This window comes from Diceros bicornis, chromosome 25 (assembly GCF_020826845.1).
Source record: "Diceros bicornis minor isolate mBicDic1 chromosome 25, mDicBic1.mat.cur, whole genome shotgun sequence".
NCBI lineage: Eukaryota > Metazoa > Chordata > Mammalia > Perissodactyla > Rhinocerotidae > Diceros > Diceros bicornis.
This window is the reverse complement of record NC_080764.1, coordinates 23,735,130-23,748,154: the sequence shown is the minus strand read 5'-3', so window position 1 is coordinate 23,748,154 and position 13,025 is coordinate 23,735,130. Positions and strand designations below refer to the sequence as shown.

The 13,025-nt window shown below is 38.2% G+C and overlaps 1 protein-coding gene across 2 annotated transcripts in view; it reads right to left on the bottom strand.

Annotated features, from left to right (window-relative positions):
• Nucleotides 1-13,025, bottom strand: part of ANKS1B (ankyrin repeat and sterile alpha motif domain containing 1B) — a 758,303-nt gene that overhangs the window by 80,606 nt on the left and 664,672 nt on the right. For both annotated transcript variants that reach the window (XM_058568586.1, XM_058568587.1), the window contains exon 15: nt 9,996-10,102. In XM_058568586.1, the coding sequence (XP_058424569.1) occupies nt 9,996-10,102 (107 nt within the window). The remainder of the gene's footprint in view (nt 1-9,995; nt 10,103-13,025) is intronic.

The window sequence follows — 13,025 nt, the reverse complement described above, 5'->3', positions numbered from 1 at the left end:
CAAGTTCTTGACAAACAGTGGTCATATTATTAAATTGGTTATATTTTCTTTCCTTCTTATAAAACATTATTTATCTAATCATCTATTCCCTTGAGGCTTTTCTATCAGGTAGTTATCAACCATAAGGATGGCAACAAATGAATATTTCTTGTAAACGTGATTTATTTAGTGGCCAGCAGAGCTGCAAAGTAAGATGGAAAGAATGCAGGACTAAAGAGGTAGGAAGTTCTTGGTTCTGGCCTTGCTGGTTCTCATATCAACTAGCAGTGTGACCCTGTATATGATTATCCATGCATGCAAAAACTATAAGTGATCAGCAACATTGTATTTATTGCTGATGAAAGAGTAACACTAGAGTCTTCAAAAATTTTAAATCTCATGTAAACTTCAAGTAGATTGAGTTTAGTTCAATTAATCAAGTATTTATTGTGTGACCATTATGGACTGTGGTTGGCAAAGCAAGTGATAATAAACAAAGGATACACACGCACACACATTTATTAAGGACTGTTATGGGTTGAACTATCTTCCTCCCAAATTCATATGTTGAAGTCCTAAACCCAGTACCTCAGATTGTGAATTTATTTGGAGTTCAGGTTTTTACAGAGGTAATCAAGTTCAAAATGAAGTGATTAGAGTGGACCCTATGTGGACCCTTATATGACTGGTGTCCTTATAAGAAGAGGAAATTTGGACACAGACATGCACACAAGGAAGATGATGTGAAAACATAGCAAGAAGACAGCCAGGGAGAGAGGCCTGGAACAGTGCCTCCCCTCACAGCCCTCAGAGGAACCAACCTTGCCAACACCTTGATCTTGGACTTCTAGCCTCCAGAACTGTGAGACAATAAATTTCTGTTGTTTATGCCACCCAGTTTGTGGCACTTTGTTATGGCAGCCCTAGCAAACTATACAAGGATCTATTATGTGCTAGTGACTAAGAAAATAACACTGAACAAGACACTGTTCTCTCTCTCAGGGGAAGGAGTTAGGTAAATAAGCAGATAATTCAGCCCTGAATGATAAGCCTGCTCCAATAGAGGTACAGGGTGCCATGGGAGGTCAACGAAGGATAGCTGAGTAATATCAAAGCATTTGCTAAAGTCTCCCTAAAACGAACCTCTGAGCTGGGCTTTTGAAGTAAGTTACCCAGGCTGAGAATGAGTGCAGGAAGGGAGTGTTCTGGGCAGAGAACAGTGTGTATAAGACATAATATGTGCAAAGACATGGATTTGTTAGCAAGTGTGGCACAGTTGAAGGACTATAAGTAATTCAACATGGCCAGAGCTTAAAGGGGTGAAAGACGAAGATGGAGAGGTGGGCAGGGTCCAGATCAGTAGAAGAAGGCTCCACAGAGCAGGTGGAGGGACCAGGGCCTTAAGGAATGGATCTTTCTTCAATAGGTAATTTGGAGGAGACAGGCTATGTTAGTAGGAGGGAAATCATGAACAAAAGTGAAGGTATATATTTATTTTGCTGTGAGGATTCTGGTCTGGTTAAAGCAGAGGTCCTCTTGAGAAGTAGAGGGGACAAGATGGAAAGGTAAGAAGATGAAGAAATCCCTCGAAGAACCAGAAGTACAACAAAGTGGGCCTGCTTCAAGGGCAGGGCCCATGTCCTGTTCAGTGTCTGCAATCTAACAGGGGTTCTGGAAACACTTGCTGAATGAATGAAGGGAGGAATGATGAAATAATGTGGTCTTAGTGAATTCAGCAGGGACTTTTAGGTTAAAGAGGTTTGACTTTGAAATCCAGGTGGTGCTGGGCAATTTTTTTAACCTTATTACACCTCATTCTGTTCATTTATAAATATGGGCATACAAATGCTTACTGACAGGGATATGGTGAGAATTACATGGGATAATTTATATGAAACTGAATAACTCACTCATAGTTAAAAATTCCATCCAATCAATATTTATTGAGAAGCTACTATATGCCAGGCATTGTGCTAGGCTTTAGGAATACAAAGATAAGTAAGACCCCATCTCTGCTTCTAAGGAACTCATTTTCTAGGATGGGAGGCAGACATCTGAACAGATAACATGATTGCAATGCAATATAATAAGGACTAACATAGGGCCAAGGACAGGGTGCCAGGGGTCTACAGGAGACAGGCCAGTTACGCCAATCAGATGACAGGACGGTATTAGGGAATACTTCCTAGAGGAAGTGATGCTTAAGCTGAGTCATGAACAATGCTGCACAATTAGTTGAAGAAGGAAGAGAAAGGAATTCCAAACAGAGGGAACAACAGACTTCCTTTGCAGCTGTGTTTTTCTAGTTCCTACGTCTGTGCTGTTCCCTTGCTGAAAATATACTCCAGTCTGATTGGTTAGAGCAAAAACCCCTCTCTAGCTCTTGTCAGACTCCTAAGGCTGGATCTCGTTCTGAATATCCTGGACTATTGGCCAGGTTCTCTTAAAGGCCTTCAGGAAACTTGCTGTAGCCACTGCATGACTCCTTCACTCCCTTTCTCCTTTCTTCTTTCTTTTTTTCCCTTCCTTCATCCTTATTTGCTTTCTTCTTTCCTCCTCTCAACAAACATTTACCACGTCTACATGACTAAGCCATGGGTTGTACCTGGAGATACAGAGAATCAAAGCATATTTCTAATTCTCAAGGAATTTCAAATTGAGTGCAAGGGCAGCAAACTATGGCTCAGTGACCAAATCTCCCTGTTTTTGTAAATAAAGTTTTATTGGAACACAGCCATACTCATCATTTACATATTGTCTATAACCACTTTCATGCTACAACAGTAGAGTTGAATAGTTGCAAAAGACCATATAGCTTTCAAAGCCTAAAACGTTTACTACCTGGCCTTTACAGAACAAGTTTGCCGACCCCTGTTCTAGTGTTTGTGTGTGGCAGAGGTAGGGGGGTAGGTGGACAAGTAAATAGGTAAAATAGCAAAGTAAGATAAGTGGTAAGAAATGAAACTACAGAAGAAGGGTTCCTAATCCATATGTGGAGTGTCAGGGAAGTGACAGCCAGAAGAAATGACAACCAGGCTAACAACTAAAGGATAAAAAGGAGTTAAGAGGGGAAGGAAGGTCATTCTCAGCAGAGTGAGCAGCATGTGCAAAGGCCAGGCAATAAAAGAAAAATATACAGTTCCCTAGAACTGTAAAGAGAGGAAATGGTAACATATGAGGCTGGAAAATAAATTGGGGTCAGGTAGCTCATAAGGAATCCTGAATACAAAAGTCATATTAAGGATTTGGGAAATATAATCTCCCACAGATAATTGAGAATCATTGAAGTATTTTAAGCAGAGTTGTGCTAAAGCAAACGCGTGCTTTAGCAAGATCACTCTGGCTGCAGTAATACTTAACATTTGCGGGGCATTTATTCTATGCCAGGTCTGTGCTAAACGCTTTGCATGCATACATGTATATGGAAATGTTTATTGAGTAGCTGGACTGCACTAGAAGCCAGGTAGAAAGAGGTGAAGAGTAGGGACAGATATGGATCTGTGAGAACCAACGGTCTCCCTAACGGATGCACAGGTAGAGCACCACCCACAGTTAGAGACAGGAGGAGGATTAGGAGACTAGGAATGATTGGAAAGGGCAGTGTAATGTCACAGAACCCAAATAAATATCAATAAGGAGTGGACAGTGAAAATCAGACATTGTAAAGAGGGCAAAGACAAATGAAGTGAGAAAAAAAGGGGGATTAGGATTTGGCAAGAAGCAGGTCACAGCTGACCTAAAAGAGAACAATTTTAGCAGAAGAGTTGGGACGCAGGCAGGATTATAGAGGTTAAGGAGGTGACTAAAAGTGAGAATACGGAGATCATCGCCACTGAAGACTTGTTTGAGAGAACTGTCCTTTTAAAGCAAAGAAATGTGATTGTGGCTGGATTTCTTAAAATTAGTCTGTAACTCAGCAGTTTTAATAAGTTTTCTGATTCATGAAGTACATTCCTCATTCCAAATATCTGGTCATTTGAAGCAATATTGGAGATCAAATTATGCAAATATTCTGCATGACTAAATTAAAGGCCAATTCATGTGAGCATTAGTTAGGAATGGGAGTTGTAGTACTGCATTATTAGAAAATGGGGCAGCATATTTTAATGCTTGAAAATGTAATCTGAGTAACTTCTAGGTAGAAGAAAAGACTCTCTTTAGTACCACCAGATTAGAATTGTGGCTAATTTTTTTTCTGAAAGTCATTCTTCTAAGATGGTCATCCCTGAACATATGCACATTTCTGACTTTCTACTGCAGAAGCAATCAGTGTCCTTCCACGGCTAATGAGATCTACAAGAAAAATTAATAGCTCTGCCAGTACCAATATTGTACCCTACATCTTTAAAGAGCTCAAAATATTAAATAACAAGCCCAAAACACATTTCTCCTAGATCTCTCATTAGATTGATTTTACAGATGAGTAAACCAAATCATAGAAAAGCAAGACATTGGAAATGAGAAGTCTTACTTTAGTTTGCTGTCACATCACTGCAAGGCTCTTGCCTATTATATTTGTAATTAAGCTGTTGTTCAGATAAAGAATAACTCCCTCCTGGCTTTGGCTTTTGGATACCAACAGATTTTAAATGCCTGTAGTTGAAAAAAATGAAGTGGGTGTGTAACTACTGGCCTAAATGAGTTTGGAAAATTATAGCTGCACTTTCAATATAAAGCTACCCACTCAACTTAGAGCCTCGCCTGTTTCAGAAACAGGAAGGCGTAGGGAGTGTGGCAGGTATTTTTCACTTGTACCTTTAAATCTCAGTAACTTTATAAAATTTTCTTAAACAATATTTGAAACAAGAAATCATCATGGGGGTTATTAGTCTTATCCTTTAGGGACAATTTACTTTTCTGCTGTGCAAGTTTAACATCTTACTTGGATCATGATATACTGCTAAGATACTTAAAAGGTCATTTTATCAGGTCAACTGCAAGTGGTGTTCTTATTACAGAAAAGTTATATAAAAAAGGAAAGAGAAGTAAGTCTATTAGCATGTAAAATGCACTGTAAAAATGGAAAAAAGAATTTCAATTAAATACTTATAAGATCAGTCTTGTTCAAATCTTTTGTTCAAATGGATGACTTCTAAGAGCTCTGTGGCTCCACTTCAGTGTCTAATAGGCACTACTCACTTTGACCCTCAGCAAGCCCTTTATGAATGCTACCCACCCAAGTATACAAAAATGCCAATTCACATAGGGCTCCTAGTGTTATTTTTATTTCTTACTCTGTAAAGCCTGCATTTTGAACATTTTAATATGGTCAAAGCATCCCAAGTCAGCCTGGATGGCAATTGCTAAAAACACAGGTGATGCTAAAAAAAAAAAAAGAGTTGGCATAATTTCATTCTTTTGCCTTTTTGATTAGAGTATACAAATGTAACTGTCAGCTATCCTGGTGAGGCTATAAGTCGGTCCTCCTGTAAGTAATATAAACTTCTTAATTCAGTCTTTGGATTATAAATCTACCATAACACTGCCAGTGTTTTCATGTTATTAGTGTCTTTATCCTCCTTTACTTCACGCTATGATAGACTTTACCTCTTCCATTGCCCACCGTAATTTGTTGCTGGAACAACAATTGCTAGTAACATGCTGAAGGACAGCAATTATAGGGAAGGATGAGGGACAAGATCCTCATGATACAGTGTGTGTATGTGCACAAGTGTGTGTGAGCACGTGAAGGAATGTGTGTGCGATGTGCGTGCAAATAATATGATAGGTCTGAGGGCAATACTGTAACCTGCTTGAGGTCAAGGATCATGTATTGTTCACTGTTACATCCCTAGTAATTAATACTGTCCCTAGCACATGTTTAGCACATGCACTGTCCCTAGAAAATGTTTAATGAGTGGTGGTTGCATGAATGAATCAAGAGTACTAATTCCCCATGTTCCCAGTGACAACAAGGCTTCCAGTTTTAAAATAAGACTGGAGGTCCATCTACAAAAATCTGCTGTGAATCCAGTTTTAAGGGGTGATTTCTATGTACACAATATTATGCTAGGAGTTGTGAGAAAGGCAAGGAAATTGAATATACAGAACTTGGACTTGAAGAGCTTCCAGTCTATTTGGGGAGACAAGATATATACAAATCAAAAATTCTAATCTTAGAGAGTGAATAACAGCATGCCAAATAAAATTTTTCCTACCAAATACAACCACTACATGAGTTCAGAAAAACAGAGAGGTTGCTAAAGACTGGAGTTGTTAAGGAAAGCTACATAAACAAGGCAAGAATTGAGTTAGACCTTTGAGGATAAAAGATAGACAGGAGGGAAAGGACATAGATGTCCAGGAGGGGGTGGGGGAGAGTACAAATGAGCAGTCATCGAGACAAGAATAGATAGTTTGTGACTTAAAATTTAGGAAGCAGTCAGGGGGCTGGCCCGAGGCTTAGCAGTTAAGTGCGCGCCCTCCGCTACTGGCGGCCCGGGTTTGGATCCCGGCGCGCACCAACGCACCGTTTGTCCGGCCACGGTGAGGCGGCGTCCCATATACAGCAACTAGAAAGATGTGCAACTATGACATACAACTATCTACTGGGGCTTTGGAGAGAAAAACGGAAAAAAAGGAGGAGGATTGGCAATAGATGTTAGCTTGGGGCCGGTCTTCCTCAGCAAAAAAAGGAGGATTGGCATGGATGTTAGCTCAGGGCTGATCTTCCTCACAAAAAAAAAAAAAAAGAAAAAAAAGAAAAAAGAGGAAGCAGTCATCAGACTTGGAAAAAAGAGATGATGATAGAATCATATATAATAAAGAAGTAAATAAGCATGTGCTGTTTGTATAGTAATCACTTCATATCTAAACTCCTTGGTGAAAAAAAAAAGTAATGTTGAAACTTAGACACATTTTATATGTTGGAAACTTGGGGAAAATAGGTGGGATGTCAGAGGACCACAGCAGCATTCCCAGAGGCTAGTGCATAGCAGGTAGACATGCCTAACTAGGAGGGAGCTGATGCTCTATTATTTCAGAGGGCATGCACAGGTAGAGTGAGGCCTGGATAAGTCTTCAGACAAAGGATTCTGTGTTGAAGGGGCTTATGATTGCAATGTAGATCTGACTTTCCCAAAGTCTTTGGTGACCTGATATACTTTTGTAACTATTCTTTAATTATACCAATTTTCATTTATTTTATATTCTTAAGGATACAGAAGGGCCAAAACTGTGTGCACAACTATTCTGCAACCATAACTGGATACATAAAGAAAAAGTTTGGAATTCTGACTTTCAGATATTGAAAAAAATTCACACATCGATAAAATCAAGGATAAGTATTAAGACCCCAAAAGAGAAGCAATAATTTATAGATATTTAAAAATAAATGGGGGTTCTTCTTTTCTAACCATGTGTAGGAACTGATGGAAGAAATCTTTATTAAAGTTAATCATAGCCATGTCGATAAATCATCCATATATTGTGTTTATGTGGGAGAGTGAGGAACAGAGTTAGCAAAATAATTTTTTAAAGCTTTCAATAAATACTTTGAAAGTTACTCACATTCATTAATGGAATATTGATTAAATGAAAAATTAATTCTTGAGAATGTTTCCTAAATAAAGTATATCTATGCATGGATGTGCTATGACGTTTCAATGAACATTAATTATATCCTTTTGATGTCTCTACTGCCTTGTTCTAAAAAGCTAATAAGACCTGCACTACATCATAGTTAATAGGAGTGTGGTGCTTGTTGCTTAGGCAACAGGATGAATAAATGCAGGTCAGAATGTGTTTCAAGAAAAACAAAAGCTAGAATGTGATACCGAGTGGAGACTAAGCAGGTCTAACAGATTTTTTACCACATTAATGAAATCTGTTTTTTAAAGTGGGCTGATTATATTAATAACTTTAACTAAGTTTGTAATTAAATAAATTAGATTATGGAGATCAATAAATAATTTTTATAGAGGTAGAAATTGATTTTTTATGATACTAGTAGCAAATAAATGGTGTATAGCAGCATATAAAGCGATAATTGATGAGACCATTTTATGATTTGCTTCATTTTCATAATTAATTAACTCCTCTAAATGATAATTCAAAGTTTTTTCAAATTAATTCTGTCTTGCGAAGAAAGTATTTGATTGACTCATCTGAATTAACTGTTTTCTTATTTTTTGGAAAACTATATATAATACTTGGAATTGAAAAAATAAAAACAATAATCTAAGAAGAAAATCAGACCTTGATTTTGTCACATATGTCCAGGATTTTTGCCACCCAGATACATTTTGAAGTGCCTATACACAATTCATTCATGAATGTTTTTTACAATCTCCAAATGCTTATTTGAAACCTGTTTGATTAACCTTTCAGTTCCAGGCTTTCAAAAAGGGATTATACTGCTCAAAAGCATTTAACATTCAGAGGAAAATTATGCTGAATTAAAATCTTGCAAAGCAGCCAAATAATCCAGAGACTCCAAAGACCTACCTAACTTTTCACGGGCCCAGAATAAATTTGGACAAGTGTTTCAGGAGTGGGAATGAGAAAGAATAAAGATGTATCAAAATGGGCAACAAATATAAATAACAATGAAAAGACTTTCTGTTTGATAGTGCCTCTAATTCTCAGTGCCATCTGTTTAGTGTCCTAAGTCTGTCCTGATTCTGCTCAATGTCCTAAGACTCTCTTAGCAATTGAAGAAATTTCACTTTTTTCCTATTTCAATACCCACATATCTTGTCTGTCTAATCACTGACAGTACTCTTAAACACGAGAAAAATAACAGTTGCTGCATATCTCATTATAATAAAACAGGTTCATAAAGAGTCCTATGTACACATTTACTTAGAGCTCATATGTCTTACTACATTTACATAGCTTTTTAAAAAAAGCTCATGGGGCATACACATTTTTGGAGAAGAGGCAGAAGTTTAACAATTTGAATAATTTTCAAATCGACGGTAGTGAAGTCAAGCTTGAGGAAAAATAATCTCAAATGGAAATAAAAAGACATGATTAGTCCTCAGTATTTTGTTATCAATTCTGGGATTAATAAGCTTCGGTGTCAGCCCCAGCATTCTATTTAGAAAAAGCTATTAATTATTTCTACAAGCCATTTGTGTGCTACATGCCTATGTTATGTAGCTCTCTCTAAATTTAGGGATCAGTAATATGTGTGATAGGACCTTAAAAGCAAGGAAAGGTAATAAGGACTGTGACGTAGCTTAACAAGGGAAACTGATGAGCACTGGGGGAGGTATGTAAATGATTAGAAAGCTGTATTATAGGTCTGCATATCTCCCCATCCTCCTTCCTCACCTATATTCATGACAGTGAGAAGTTTGCACACACCAGGTTTAGACTGCATGCAGACCAGCATTCAGAAGTACACGAATGCACTTCGTCCATCAGCCTCTCTTTCTAAATATTGACAGTTAATTGATGCAGTGTTTGTTTTCTACCTAAAGTAATAAGCAATACCTCAGTGCTCTTCAATCATCATGTGTAAGTGAATGCCCTCCATAACCGACCATCTGAAGCAGTTTGCTAATGAACTAAAGGTTGGCCACAAAATTTAAACAGCTTATCAAACAATTATCAGGAAAAAAAGTGATCTTTACACCGTAAACATAACACATTGTCTAATCAATCACTAAATCCTGATGCTCAAGTGAAATAATAATGTTTTAGGAACCTAGAATTAACTGAAGAATGCTAGAATCCAAACAGGTATTCTGAGATTACAAATTTATAAAAATCACACAAAGAATGACAGGGAGAATATAAATGTTAATCTTCTGTCACTGTCTATAAATAGTACTCTCATCAGTTCATTCATATAACACATATGTATATGGATGCCTATAGATCTCATTTTTCAGCAAGTGTCTATACGTACACAGTAAGTTCAGTCCTAAGGGCATCCGATTTTCTGATGCAGTTACATATATAAAATTGACCGGTTTTGGTGCAAATCAGGCTGCTTCTGAGCCGTGTTAAGACACATAAGAAGCAAAGACAGACAAAAGGCAGCTCCGTGGACACAGAGAGCGTCTTACCATAAACTGCACATTGTCAAATCCATTAGCCATCAGGTGGTTCTCGTACTGAGGTAGCCCAATGCTTTCCAACCATTGTCCCACTGTTTGGACAGGGCATCTGGGTCCTGTAAGAGGATGAAGAGGGAAGCGTTTAAGCAGGGAGTAGCCGTCCACGGGGTAATAGCGGTAGTCCTGGGCTGAGAGGTGGCATTGCCACATCATGCTCCTGGGAAAGTTGCTATCAAAGGAGCCCGCCAGCTTGACAGATTAATGTTCTCAGCGAGAGAGCAAAGTCAGAAGTAAAACATAGTTTGCCAGGCAGGCTGTGGAGTATGACTTGATCCTAGCTCCACATTTCTTACATATTAATCTTTACTACCGACCAGTACGTCATACAGTCCCCAAAACCAGGCAGCAGAAGAAGGCATATCAAGCTGTCAGCTTAGGCTGCTCTGCGTTCTGTGATTGTTGGAGTACTCCACAATGAGCAATGCACGGCCGGCAGCCAGAATTCTTTTTATCAAGTACTCCTACACTCATCAGTATGCAGCTCCATGCTCCTGGCTCCCCCTCGCTCGCTCCCCTTCATTACCCAGCCCAGGCTACACCTCGCATTTTCAATAATAGCCATCAGATAAGGCAGATTTTTTTTGTCTGCAAGCTGTAAGCCTGCTGCTGCTGCTTCCTCCTACACACCCATCCAAGCGTCAATCTTGAATGATGAGAGCAGTCAAAACAAATGCAGAAAATAGCAAGATTCAAAAGCAAACCAAAGTGCTTAAGTCTGAATTGAATCTTCATACTGGTTATACGTTACAGAGCTATTTGTTGTGGAATTTTACGTTTCAAAAGACACCAGGAAATGCAAAGCTTTAACTATAGCTTATAGCGGAGCTCACTACAGGTTCCCTTTTTCCTTTTTCCTTTCTTCTTCTTTTTTAAATGCAGCACAGATAAATGTTTCTGATCTAAAGCTTTACAGTGTTTGGAGAATAATTACTCTCTTTCTTTACCATGCGGTATCAAAATGAACCTCTCTGAGATATTTGTTTCCTTTTTGAATTACTGCAAAATACAGAAACTGCATGGCAATATTGGAGTCAAGATAATTCATTTCTCGCTTGCAGGGCTTCCTCCAAACAAAAATATTATTAGGCACAAGAAATCCTTTTCCCCTCTGATATTTGTAACCCAATCTACCAGGGTTACCATTCTAAATTAGCTATAAAGGTAACATTATTGGGTAGAATTTTTTAATAAAGAAGAAAAGCCCTAACCAAAAATAATTCAAGAATAACAGATGTAAATGTGTGAGTTTTACTGAATGGCAGACAGATTGAGTAATTTATTTAATAATTGAGAGAACTCAGAGATTAATAATAGAACCCATAGGACGAGATCATTAGGAAGACGAGACTCTTAAGACCGGGAGAGAACTTGCAGAAATGTTAGTCTAACCTCCCTCTTACCGCAGGACTCTCTTGTCACAGCGTTCCAGGAAGAATATCATCCAACTTATGCTTGAATACTGCCTGTAACAGAGCTCTTACTACTTATCAAGAAGCCTCCATTTACTAGAAAGCTACTTTACTTCCTATCTGACTCCTCCTCACTGGCTCCAGCTCTGCCTTTGGAGTCACACAGATTGGGAACAGCGCCTTTTTCACATCAAGTGTTTTAAAAATTAAAGATAACTCTCATCCCCCCAGAACAGTGCCTGGCACATAGGAAGTGCTCAATAAATATTGAATAAATGAAACATCATCTTTCTTCTTTCCCCCAATCTTATCTTTTTCTGTTCCCTTTCTCTTTTTAAGAACATTGTTAACTTCCCTGGCACACAGACACTAAACCTCAAAACGTCTTGTACTCCCTCTTTCTCTGCGGACAGCATTCCTAAGTTCTGGTCAGCCCTCGTCAGAGTGTCTCTGGCATCCATTCCCCTGATTCTATTCCTGTTTCATGTTTATGGAACTGCCGTCTACTTTGATTCTGCTCTCTTCATTCAGGCTCACCTGGCCTAATGCAACAATGACCTCTATATCAGACTTCCTACCTCTGATATCTTTTAAGTCTGTTTTATACGTGGATGTCAGAACAATCTCTCTAAGACATAGTTTTGATTATTGCTCCCTTTTTCAAAACCCTTCCACAGTTTTCAATTGGCTTCAAAATAAATTCCCAACTCCTTTGATGACATTTTGAGGTCCACATGATCTACTACAAATCATCTAACTTTATTTCCCTTTCCCCAGTGCTCCAGTCAGCTGTCCTCTAAAGGCAGTCTGTAAGGTACTTGGGTTGGTTTTATGATGTCCCCACATTTCTGAGTTTTGTTGGATTTGGATCAGATGACATTTTCTTTGTGAAACCTTTTCTAATCCTCCCTAACAGCAATTATCTGTCTTAAGTGGCATTTTTAGACACTCTATTATAACAAATACTTTCTGTCTAACATTATAGTTATTTGTGTACAAGGCTTATTTCTTGAATATAGGAATATGTCTTGCTAATATTGCACATAGGAAGGATTCAGTATGCACCTGACAAACCAAACACAATCATATGTCGCATAACATTTCGGTCAACGATGGACTGCATATACGATGATGGTCCCACAAGATTAGTACCATATAGCCTAGGCCTGTAATAGGCTATACTATTTAGGCTTGTGTAAGTACACTCTATGATGTTTGCACAATGATGAAATCGCCTAAGAATGCATTTCTCAGAACTATCCCCATCGTGCGGCAACACACGGCTTTAACGTAATTTACATTTCACAATCCAAACTACGTAAAATCCTCCTAGTTTCAGATTTAAAATTTTTTTTTTAAACTCTATCCAAATCTCTAAATGTTTTATTTAAAAGAAGATTGCTGAGCTTTAAACTAGAATTTCCAAGTCTGGATTTTTGTTTATCATCCTCATCCTCTTTTTTACTTAATTATAATTTATCCTTGATTGGTTCTAGATCTTTTGAGAAGGTCAAAAAGTTTGTACCAGTTTAGGGATCAATTTTAAGGCATTGTGTTTGCTCAACATTTC